Source organism: Argopecten irradians, chromosome 1 (assembly GCF_041381155.1).
Source record: "Argopecten irradians isolate NY chromosome 1, Ai_NY, whole genome shotgun sequence".
NCBI lineage: Eukaryota > Metazoa > Mollusca > Bivalvia > Pectinida > Pectinidae > Argopecten > Argopecten irradians.
The window spans coordinates 64,833,605-64,846,711 of record NC_091134.1 but is presented as its reverse complement, the minus strand read 5'-3'; the positions used below and the strand labels follow the sequence as shown (position 1 = coordinate 64,846,711).

At 36.0% G+C, this 13,107-nt stretch overlaps 1 protein-coding gene across 3 annotated transcripts; it reads left to right on the top strand.

The window, feature by feature from the left end:
• Nucleotides 1–10: 10 nt before the first annotated feature.
• On the top strand, nt 11–11,810 carry LOC138305476 (uncharacterized). Of its 3 annotated transcripts, none has more exons than XM_069245725.1 (9): nt 11–57; nt 953–1,138; nt 3,238–3,388; nt 3,667–3,742; nt 4,974–5,102; nt 5,737–5,819; nt 7,291–7,709; nt 8,439–8,615; nt 10,228–11,810. In XM_069245725.1, exons 2-9 carry the CDS (start codon nt 965–967, stop codon nt 10,621–10,623), a joined length of 1,605 nt encoding a protein of 534 aa, XP_069101826.1. In that variant the 5' UTR covers nt 11–57; nt 953–964; the 3' UTR covers nt 10,624–11,810. The 3 variants fall into 3 exon arrangements, with proteins under 3 accessions (XP_069101826.1, XP_069101837.1, XP_069101818.1); XM_069245736.1 differs by lacking the exon at nt 11–57 and adding an exon at nt 77–683; XM_069245717.1 differs by lacking the exon at nt 11–57 and adding an exon at nt 77–748.
• The last annotated feature ends 1,297 nt before the right edge of the window (nt 11,811–13,107 follow it).

Genomic DNA, 13,107 nt, shown 5'->3' with positions numbered 1-13,107 from the left:
ATAGAGACATCTTTGGCGTTTGGCGCACCATTTTGAATTTCCTGTCGGACTAGCGAGGTGGGTTGTTACAGAAAATTGATCATATCTGCCGTTTTGTGGTCGTTTAAGTTTTTTACAATATATATTCACCAATATCAGTAGTTTAAAACTGATCCCATATGTGAGAATATTTCTAGATAGGCCCTACTGTATGCCTTATATAACATGCGAACGACTGTTATTTTTATCAGGTTTTGGGTACAAATTTTCAAAACAACTTTAACTGTTATCCATTTTCATTTCACATAATCCTGCATTTGCGTAATAAATATATCCCGCAAATACAGGACTGTTACTCAAATGCAGGACTATCCTGGAGTGTCCCCAACTTGTTTATCTGTTTATTATGCTCGTTGAGATTTGTAAACAAATGAGGCGGTAAATATACTAGGCCTACTGTATATGTAGGCTATGTAGTTTTGCTTATGTATTTGTATTTATATAACTGTGACATTACGATAGGGATTAATTTGTCTAGTTTACACGTTTTGTATTGTATGTTAGTAAGGGTAGCGATATCGATCCTAATGTACGTTTACTTATATGTTTCAGGGTCATATATATCAATTGGTAAATATGTACATTCATTTGGTACATTCATTTCAGTATATGGAACTACGTCAACTGAACCAACATGCATGCGGGTAGTCTGAATAAATACCAATGAACCCAACACGGTTGTCAACGAGTTCTGATTAACAAATTCCCAGTATGCAACACGGTTACACTAACATCTGCAAGTCTTCATTTTTTATCAAAAAATTCATTGGGTACTGGATTATATCAGGATTATGAGGTCATGCAATTACATGCATGTATCATAACAAATGTTCACCACTTTAAACGGGTATCAGCAACGTATATATGTTGACATAATAAATTAAATAAATAATTATATTTTCGTTTACAAAAGGAAAGGTAAAACATGGATGAAAAATCTGGTGTGGATAGTTTTTTCGTACAGCTCCGTAAAGTTGGCCTGGCAACAGAACGGGGAGTGGCAGAATTGACAGAAGAATTTGAAAAAAATACAAAACGATGTCCTGCAAAAGCCATATTGAAGCTGTCCGACTTGAAGAAGGATGTGAAAGAGACAAAGGTATCGGTGCGATTAGGAGTTCTGTTTATCCTCTCAGAGAGAACTGTACTACCACACTGCAAAGAGAGGGGTGATTTTAAAACTATTACTCAAGAGAGTTAGGTATTTCCCTATTCAATTATAATATACAAATGTAGCATTTTGATGAGGTCGATACATGGTTATATCGACCAAAGAAAAAATATTGACCGAGGACGTAGTCCGAGGTCGATATTTTATCTGTGGTCGATATAACCATGTATTGACCGAAATCAAAATGCTATTTTCTTTTTTATAATTTTTTTTTTTTACATTTTGAAATGACTGTGAAACCAAATAAGCATCGCATTGTAAATTCTGCTTCGTGATGAGTTACAATCTTATGATTTTGTAACAAGTTTAATTTAAAAACAACTTATGAAAACATGCAGTATCAATTGATGCACTTCACGCTTTATTTACATGCACTCGGTGCATCGTGTATGTAAATTGCATACATGTACATGTACTCCATTACACCTGTAGCTCCATGTCTTAAGGACACAGTCGATTAAATGTATAGTTTGTTCTCCGTTGAAATAATCCACTTCGACGTCAAATATATATTAACAGATTCAGATTGACATTAAGATACATTCATTCTCTTATGCTTAGTACTCCATTTCGTAAAATAAAATTGTATACATACAGTAGGATTAGCCTATGCCTTATGTTGTAACTAGCCTAGGTGGAATTTTAAAAATAAACATCAAACGTATTCACTATTCAATGGCTTCAGATGCTTAATCAATGTTATTCGATTATTTCCTACTCTCCTACTGTGTTTATGTTGAAAATTTCTAAGTTTAAACTGTAATTATCAGCTGGAAGTCATCATCATCTTTGATAGAAATCCATTGATACATTGAAACCCAAACAATCTACGTCGTCTGTCACATTTGGTGGTTACGCTTCAAACTCAGGTCATCAAAAACGTTTGTTTCAAAGTGCCAGGAAACAAAGACAATATCGTTATCTATAGATAACCGTGCAATATACCTTTTCTTTAAGCTACTTCCGGAAAAATCGTGCAATATAGTTTTTTATCGGTGATCACATGGCATGTTTTTGACCAATGAGAAGTGACAAAAAATCCAGAAAAATTATAATGTGTAATATTTTTAAAAAAATTCTGACAAATTCTATTAAAAAGTGAAATGGAAGATCAGTTTGAACAAATGCATGGTTCTTTATCAGTAAGTCAATATCTTTTATGTGCCGAAACCAGGTAACCTCTTTGTATAGTAAAAGGATTTTTTAATACAACGCGACTAGCGTTTGTATTATTGCTATCCGGTTTACTATGATGTGTAGGACTATGTAGGACTTACCCTACAATGACATCTAGTGGTGACCTCTTGAACCATTTCATTCATAAACTTCCATTCATAAATTCCCTATTCATTGAATAATATTCCTTTGGACCAATCAGTAGTCATGGGAAGACTGCCTTCTGATTGGTAGAATACACAGAGTGTGTATAGAATACACAGAGTGTTATATAATACACAGCCCATCTAGGTCAACTGTTGCCTGCTGGTGACTCCTCTGTCCAACTTACATAATCTCTGTTAAAGATAATTCAAATTGGACTTACTATCTAAGGCTTATAGACATAAGAGTTATAAAGTGAATTAATCAGATGCCCTTTCTGTGAACCTTAAAATAATGTTTTTAAATGAATGTTAAACACAGATCTGAGGTAAAGGCAATATAACTTATAAGGCTGTCCTCATGTGTGCATGATTTTACCAAAATAAGTGTATGTGCATCATAAGAAACAAGAGTATATTATGGATAAAAACTCATTTTAATGAAGACTTTTGTTTTCTTTGTAATTTTTATGTAGGAACTTTAATTAAGAAAAATGTCAAACAAAACATATGTATTTTCTGTGATCAGTTGAATGTTCTTGAAATAATTGATATTAAAGTCTTTATAATATGGTTTACATATTTTGATTTTGGAAATTCATTTGATTTCATTCTATTTTTCTGTTTCTGCTGCGTTGTATTTGCAGTACTTTGAGTACTTTGATTTATCATTATTAACATTTCTAATATAATATATTTACCATTTAGTTGGATGTGAGGGCAAAGCTGGAACACAGTCATCAGATAGGTGAAGCATTTGATGAGTTCCTTGGTCTGTGTGTCTCTCTGATCACCAAACAACAGAAGGCAGTGCTTGATATTGAAACTTTCATGCAGCAGTATGGCTACACTCCTAGAGGTATGGTGACAGGTCATAGAGGGAATGTTCAAACACAAATTATTTACCAGCAGACAAGTTATTAAATGACCACTCTATAATTTTCATTGCAGGATTGTAAGGAATTTTTAAAAATACTAGATTAGTAATGTACTACCACAGGTAAAACTTAAAGCTTAGATCTGTTTTAGTTTCTGAAACTTTCTTAGGGGTGGTGGTGAAAAGGAAGAAAACAATTCAGTATTTTAAGACAATTTTGTACTGATTATAACTGTAACAGAATTATTTCAAATTTGTAGTCACTGAGAAAGATCAGGAAGAAGAGAAAGCTATGAAAACAGATGATGCAGAGAACACAAGAAAAGAAGACACAGTGTATGTATTATAGATATCTAAAAACTAAAGCTTATAAACAGCCATTTCTCTGTATAACATATATAGTTATGTCCCTTATGGAATACATAAAAAGCTAAATCCTTTTCCAGTGCTTGCACTATAAGTTTTGTTGTGTGTATACTGATCAACATTATTTCCTTGCAATTATCAAGAGGAAGCTCAACTGATCCTGTCATTTATCATGTGATAATAGAAACTATAGTCTGATTTCATCATTCATATTCCTTAATCAAATGATTCCCTAAAAATCTTGTCAAATAACACTATAATTTAAAAAAAAAAAAAAAATTAATTTTGTGAACTACTGTGGAAGACTGTGTTGTAAAGGCTTATCCATTAATTATTGATCGGATCTGTTAAGTCATCTGATTCCTACTAATGATCCATTGTAATTTTTAGCTGATTATATAACCCTTACTATATTATATATAGCCGCTATAAAATGGGAGAGAGTGGGCGTAAGGTAAATAATAGAATATTTCCTTGCATCGGGGTGTAACCATTGCAACAAAATCACAACTCAAGGCTATTTCATGCCATTACACACTGAGGTCGAACTTCTTGTATGCCGAACCCTGTCCCTTGCTCGTAGAGTAATGCAACTTTTGTCCAGAACTGCTCAAATCGCTCTGACTGTAGTGTGTTTACCTTATTAGGTGAATTGTCTTGCCTAAAAAATCATTTTATCACCTCCTCAGTGGTTATGCAGTTCATTTGTTTAATGTGCGTGACTTTGGCTCGGTATAGGTACAGCGTCCATATTTTACCCGTAAATCGTATTGATCAACGATTTGATATTTCAGCGATATTAATTAAAATACTTAACAATGTCATGGAATTGGTCAATGTTTTACGTTAAATGTTTCATAAGAAATGTAGAACAATACATTTATGCTGTATTTTGCTTCTTGGTTATATAAAAGAATTAGCCTGAGTGAATTGTCTCTTTAATAACATCATATAATTGTTTTGCTAGAATTTTTGGTTCAAAAAGTTAGCACACACACATTTCAAAAAACATTTCTGGCAATTATTTTTAGATACAACATATTTGATCAATACAAGACTAGTACACTAGACGTTCATTTGTCAGGAAACTTTGTAAGTTTTGTGTCTTGTCATAGGATACTGGAGATGTACATTTATGTCATTGGAGTGTCATTCATTTATAGATGACTTGTATAATTAAATGATTTAAACCTTTCCACAGGCATACTCCTCCATCAAATCGAGGGCAGATTCCAGACATATCAAAAACACCTAAGACCCCAGTGATGGAACATGAGAAACTGTTGTCCTACAGGTCAGCTAATAACAACACCAGTACATCTATGTACAAGTAAGTTTATCATGTGGTTTTATATATTCTCACCAACTAAATGTATACTAGATTTAATTTAGATTTGTTTGGTGTGTGTATAAACTCTCAATTTTAATTATCTATCTTTTCGTTATGATATCTGTAATCTGCTTTGCTTGTTACAAGGCATACCCAAGTTATTTGCCATATTTATCATATTATCTACAATGTATTGTTAGTTGTTTCCTGAAGCAATCCACACAACTCTCCTATCCCCCACTCCTGCTCTTGAAATTGGGATAAGAATTATTACAAATTTCTTTAAAACTCAGATGGATTAAAAGATTATATTCATCTGCAGGAAAATGGAAATCACTGTTGTCAAATAATTGTAAATTTGAATAAACTTATATTTTAGGGGAAATTTCATAAATTGAAGTCAAGAATTATTAAGTTACAAATTTTGGAAAGATGTCCTAGAGGCATGGTAAAGACTGGAGAACTGTGATAATTACACGCAAACAGTCAAGGGGAGATCACCCACACAAACCTCAGTCTGGTATGATAACATTTACCCTTAATTCATAGGAAAGATTTCTTTATAAGAATACTACTGAAAATGTAACAATAGAATGTCACATGTTTTCTTTGAGTATAAATTATATGTTTACAGTGTGCATTCAGTGACCAGATCAAACCAGGTGCCAAAAATGTTTCAGCATAATGGCCTGTTGATGACTCCAAGTCTGATTGGAGGTAAGCACACCCAAAATACATAATGGCCTGTTGATGACTCCAAGTCTGATTGGAGGTAAGCACACCCAAAATACATAATGGCCAATTGATGACTCCAAATCTGATTGGAGGTAAGCACCCAAAATACATAATGGCCTGTTGATGACTCCAAGTCTGATAGGAGGTAAGCACCCAAAATACATAATGGCCTGTTGATGACTCCAAGTCTGATAGGAGGTAAGCACACCCAAAATACATGTAGCTAAAACATTTGTCGATAATTTACACAGGTTGCTAAGGAGGAGATAATTTCTTTCTTAATTTCATTTTGGTTTGTAATACATTACAAAATATATGTACTAGAGATATATGAAGTCCAGTTTTGTATATATATTATAGCAATTTTTAGCTCACCTGGCCCGAAGGGCTGGTGAGCTTATGTCATAACGCGGCGTCCGTCGTCCGTCCGTCAACATTTCCTTTAAATCGCTACTAGTCATAGAGTTCTGCATGAATTGTAACTAAATTTGGCCACAAATATATCCTTGGGGGAAGGGGAACAGAACTTGTATAAATTTTTGCTCTGACCCCCCGGGGGCAGGAGGGGCGGGGCCCAATAGGGAAATAAGAGGTAAATATTCAAATTCCTTCAGAAAAGGAACAATGAACCTGTATTCAGAACAAGACTCAACATTACAACCCAGGTGAGCGATACAGGCGCTCTGGGCCTCTTGTTAACAAATACATACATTGGAATTTAATCCTCAAATTAATCCAGATGTGCACTAAATATGACATGATTTGTTTGTGGAATTGCACCCAGTCTATTTATTATTTTGAAAAATTAAACTTTTCAATTTATTTTTTTATTTTTTATCCCAATATATCTCTTGGTTAACAATCAGAAAGGCGTCATTAGTGGCAGTATTTTCTCTTCTTTATTTTTCGCCAATAAACTAGTTGTGAGGGATAAATGTTGAGATATATTTTTACTCTTGTTCTTAAACTTTCTTAAATCTTCACTATATTTTCTGTACAAAATTTTGGCAGTTAAAGACAATGGTAATATCTCAAGAATTACTTCAATATAATAATGACGGCACTCGTGAAATTTTCAGGATGTTGTTTCTTGGGAGGAAAAAAAAACTCTCAAGAATTTTCTTCTTTAAGCTAAATTCTAGAGTAGTATGTTTTACATCTTTTACATTTTGATCTACAATAACATTTTATTTCGTTTCCAGAAATTTTATGAACAGGTGGCATAATACTCAAGTTTATCACTATCGTTTTAATAGACAAAAAGATGAAATAACCTCACAGGGACTTGACACACCAAATTTGGACACCTGATCTGTTAAGGCTATTTTGTTTAATGTTTGGTCATAAGAATGTGTCAAGCTCTGATAGACAAGCCAATACAATATCAATTACCTGGTAAAAAGCAATAGAATAATTAAAGGTTGTGTATTTATTATAAGTGGAAATATTGCAGATGAGTCTGGTAGCCCGTACTCTATGTGGACTCCTGCTCCATCAGATATGCCAAGTCATAAGAAGATCCCTCGCCTTGATCTGGACAGCCATATGCCAGTAGATCTGGCTAGCCCAGAGATTCAGACTCCAAGTATGAAACGTCTTGCTCAAATGTCAAGCGCGCATAACCAAGATGTCAGAAATTTATCGAAGGCAGTGTCTGAACAAATGATGGCCTGTAGTCCAGTGCTCAACCTTAAAACCCTACCACTGAAGACCACATCTGTCAAAAAAGTCGGCCCTCAACCAAATTCTGGGATTGGTGTTAAAAATCTGGTGCAGTCTGATCCGATGGACCTTCGTGTGAGAACTCCACCTATCTCCAGGATATTTCCATCAGAAATGCCTAAAACTCCAGAATTGACCTGTGACCTCTCGGTATGCTCTCCATGCTGTAAAGGATAATTCTGCTAATTTATAATAGCACAATCAATAAGGTTTTTTTCTAGTTGCCATTTGTTACTTTCATTAGCCCACCATCATCAGATGGTGAGCTATCCAAATCCCTTTTCGTCCGTAGTCTGTCGTACATCCATCTGTTAACATTCCTTGTTACCGCTATTTCTCAGAAAGGAAAGAAGGGATCTTTCTCAAATTTCATATGTAGGTTCCCCTAGGGCCCTTGTTGTGCATATTGTATTTGGGGACCAACCAGTCAACAAGATGGCCGCCAGGCCGCCATCTTGGATTTTGATAATTAAAATTTATTACCTCTATTTCTCAGAAAGTATTGAAGGGATCGCTCTCAAATTTCACATGTAGGTTCCCCTGGGGCCTTATTTGTTCATATTGCATTTTGGGACCGATCAGTCAACAAGATGGCTGCCAGGCAGCCATCTTGGATTTTGACAATTGAAGTTTGTTATATATCTCAGAAAGTACTGAAAGGATCTTTCTCAAATTTCATATTTGAAGTTTGTTACTGAGATAACAAATTATGCTGCAAAAATCCAGTGAATGCATCCTTGTCCTGCTTCCCTCATACCCTGTCATCACCTCATTTATCCTGATATCACTTAATTGTTTCTGTCAGGACAATGTTAATGTTTTAAAATTTTGACACCATCCTTTATGCATTTGTTGTATACTTGTATTTTGTTTTGACAGAAACTGCGAGAAATGGCAAACAATAACAATTTGAATTATCAGCCATCAGCGTTTTCAAGCATATCAAAAGGTGAAAACCCGAGAATGAAGAGTGGTATCTTACAACAATCAAATCTGTCCCATCTTCAGACAGAGTTGGAAATGCCCCAAACACCAGAACTGACTTACAAAATTCAGGTTTGTAGTTCTTTCTTATCCGTCTTAGATATATACAGTACCGTGCCAAAAGTATTCGGTCGCAATGGGAGCTTGTTTACATGACAGTAAAAACGAAACAAAGTTCAAATTAATTTTACTGATATACTACACACTCGATTGCAACGATATTACACATTAAACCTTCAGTATTTTGTAAGAAGTCCTTTTAGTCTAATTAGGTTAAAATTCCTTTAGGGATTGTGTTGTACAAACTTTGAATGTAGCAAGGTGTGATCTCCATCCAAATCCTCTGAATCTCGGAGAACAAGTAATTTGCCAATTTCACAGCTGCTACTGGAGATTGGAGTTTTCTTTTTATTAATAACCAAAGATTTTCAATGATGTTTAAATCTGGTAATTTAGCGGGCCAACTCATGCCATTAATTCTGTTCTTAGCGATGAAGTCGTGGGTGGACTTCGCACGGTGAACTGAGGCATTGTCGTCCTGGAAAAAATAGCCCCTGTAGGAAAATGTCTAGCAAGAACTGGCCAAAGATTTTCCTCCAAAACCTGCTGATACTTTGCAGCAGCATTAATGTTTCCTTCCACTCAATCTAATGACCCCACATTGCTCCAACAAATGCACCCCCAAATCATGTGGCTGCACAAGATCTGGTCGCCATCATTCGCCTCGCTTTCTACATATATAAACCCTGTGGTGTTGTCCAATAACTATTTTGCTTTCATCTGAGAAAATTACTCGCTTCCAATTATATATTGTCCATCTCCTCTTTTCTCTACACCAAGCAAGTCTCTTAGTTTGGTTACTCTGCTTCGTGAGAAGTTTCTTCCTAGAAACACACCCAGTATACCAATGTTGGCTTACATGTCGCTGAAGGGTTCTTTTAGAAGTCCGAATATTCTTTTGCTCATTGTATTTAACGATAATATCATTAAGGGAATCCCTTCTATTGTTTTGAACAGTCCTCTCCAAAGAATGATAATCCCGCAAATTTACTAACTTTGGTTGTCTGTTCTTCATTGAACCACATATAAAAAATTTGTTTACAATATCTATAACCGTAAACTTGGGTACAATATTATTGTATTGTATTTTTAACACCATACCTATCTTTCTTTGTGAATATTCACTCCTAAACATCCCTACAATCATATTTTTAACGCCCATTGACAGTTCTTTCCCTTTTCTGCTAATCTTGGCAATACACATTCAAAAACCAAAAATAAAAAACCAGAAAGCAGATGACAACAAAAACATTGTGTGACGTAACATCATGTTTTACGCAAACCTAAAAATAACACACATGATCATCAGTGACATTTACAGTGAATGCCAAGGCCATGTTCAGCGATGTTATTGCCACAAGGTAAACACGCCGCCATTGTGACCAGATACTTTTGGCACAGTACTGTAGGTAAATTCTTTCGAGTCCAGATTATTAAACCTGTTACTTTCCATCCATAACCTTACCTTGTTAGGGGTGCAAAGTTTATTGAAACTTTTATTCCAGGTGGCAAAAGCACACACACAAAACAATCTTCAAACATATATATAAACATATTTTGATGCATTGAGTGTCTGTATTTCAAATGCTGTTTGGAAGATTAATGACCTTTCCTTTTCTTGTAGACTTTCCACTCACTATCACACACAACAGGGCCTAAGATTGAGTCAATAGCAGAGAAACTTGGCCAGAATTTTCCCAGCTTGACACCAACAACACCAGATATGCTGACTACACGACTGGATCACATCAGGACAGAACATAGTTCTCACAAACGAAACACAAAACCTGCGTTTGACTCACTATCAGAAAGGCTTGGTCAGAACCTGTCATGTGCCACACCTCCCACCCCAGATATGCTGACTACAAGGTTCGACCAACTCAAGGCTGAGCACAGTTCTCGCAAACCAAACATGAAGCATAGTACATCCGAAAGTGTCTTTGATTCTCCACAGCTTCTGGGCACCTACAATTTCAGAACAAAGTATACCTCTAAGGAAAATTTACCACCTCACCACTGATTCTGGAAACATTTGATAACACTGATAGTGACTTAGCGTAGTAGTACTTCAGTGATCATTAGTTTGATGTAGATTGTTTTTACCTGTACAACCCACTGCTCCTACAGTGTTTCTGTCACTGGATAATACATGGATGTTTACAACCAAGATACAAGTGCTGTCTTTTTTAGTCTCTCACTGTCAGTGTGTTCTTCCTCATATTGTCTTGTCCATTTCCTGCCTGGTTGAGAGGACACTTTTGCCTCACAGTATGTCTTAGGGATGGAATAGTCATGGGACAATACCATGAAGCAGTGGTGCCCTCGAGCTCTCAGTCAGGTCATAATAGGTTTATTACATCACTGTCACATTTGTATAATGTTAGCCTTTACTGTCGTGTCGGCCTAACCGTTGACAAAATAAATGATGTAATACCTCGGTATGTTGGGCGACAGATATTATCAACTTGTAGAATGGTTCCGTTAATCGTCTGGAGGGGCGGAGTTTACATAGCCTACCCAACGTCTGGCGATAGAACGAGTGGGCGGAGTTTATCTAAAAGTGTTCTAGAGTTTGATAGGCAATATGGCTGCGCTTGATAAGAAAAACTTGTGTGGAAGATTTTATGCAATCGCGGTACTGACGGATGGTAAACTTCGTCCTAAAATACTTGATCTTCATTATAAAGGATTATCTTTTCATGAGATTAGTAAAAAAAAAAATGGTGTGACGAGAGGAGGTTGTCACAAGATTATAAAGAGAGTGACTTCACGGGGGACATTTGACCCTGTCACCTGTTCATCGGAACCCATGTAAAATTACCAACAAAGTCTTACAGTTTATAGAGTATGAGAAAGTTAATGACACGTTGAAGAGGAATGTTTGTATGGCACAAACGGTTCCATAGGCTAGTAGAGGCACATAAATTAGCGATGACACCAAAAGTTTTCTCACACCTCGTACAGGGAAATCTCGCACGATACCCAGTGCTAGATTTTTCTATCTCGTCCAATCTGTCTGGTATCTTTAAGCGATTTTTGGTGGAATTTTACGCCATACATGTAACAGTCCGCGCATGTGACATCATACTCTCGAATCGATGACGTCACATGCTTCAGACAATCAATACTCTTAGAAATATGTACAATCAGCATTTACCATGCATTGTTTGGTTGTTGTTTTTAATTATTAAAACAGTATGTACCAATTGATCAGCTTTTTTCTTTGAACCGAACTATAGTTTTACCCGGAATGACTAAATTCTAAGCGCAGATGAAATGGTCAATCGGCTTTGAACCAGGAGGCCCAAGACGGGATAATTTTACTCTGAATGCTTTTATAGATGGTTTTATTTTATCTTAGAGGCTAACGCATAGGTTGGGATTATGTTACAAAATCTTAGCCCTCGACCGAGATAACCCGATCTCGATCACTTACAGGTAACAGATTTTATTAATCCAGTCTTTCCCGGCTGAAACATGGACAGCAGTTCATGAAAACAGTGTGACCACATTTATTGCTAGAGCTATGGACTTCATTCCACAACAGGTGCACTTTGAAGAAGTTGTAAAAACTGCAGGTAATAGAAAGTATCAACACACCCTGCAGTTGTATGAATACGGTAATACCAGATGAGTATAGGATAGATCTATCACACGTAGGTCACACATATCAAACGATATAAGCCACGCCCACCAACCTATCAACTCGCGTCTAGCATTATATTGTAACCCAGTATGCAATAGGTATTGAGCAAGTTGCGCGGCGAGTACGTCACCGTCAACGGGTAGACTGTCACAACAGTAATTTCATTTCTTTAATCACTTCAAGGACACCACAATGTTATCTTCATTTCCACACACAGTTTTTAATACAACGCGTGAAGCTATTATTGCTATCTGGTATATACCATCTGATTTGTAGGACTTGCCCTACAATGACATCTAGTGGTGACCTCTTGAACCATTTCATTCATAAACTTCCATTCATAAATTCCCTATTCATTGAATAATATTCCTTTGGACCAATCAGTGGTCATGGGAAGACTGCCTTCTGATCGGTAGAATACACAGAGTGTGTATAGAATACCAGAGTGTTCTATAATACACAGGCCATCTAGGTCAACTGTACCTTATACCAGTACTCCCTGACTGTTGTGGTCATCTAGATCAACTGTACCTTATACCAGTACTCCCTGACTGTTGTGGTCATCTAGATCAACTGTACCTTATACCAGTACTCCCTGACTGTTGTGCCTGCTGGTGACTCCTCTGTCCAACTTACATAACCTCTGTTAATGATAATTTAAATTGGACTTATTATCTAAGGCTTATAGACCTTAGAGTTATAAAGTAAAACATTCAGGTGTTCTTTCTGTGTTCCTCAAAATAATGTTTTTAAATGATTGTTAAAAACAGATCTTAGGTAAAGGCAATATAACTTATAAGGCTGCCCTCATGTGTGCATGGTTTTACCAAAATTAGTGTATGTGCAACATAGGATGAA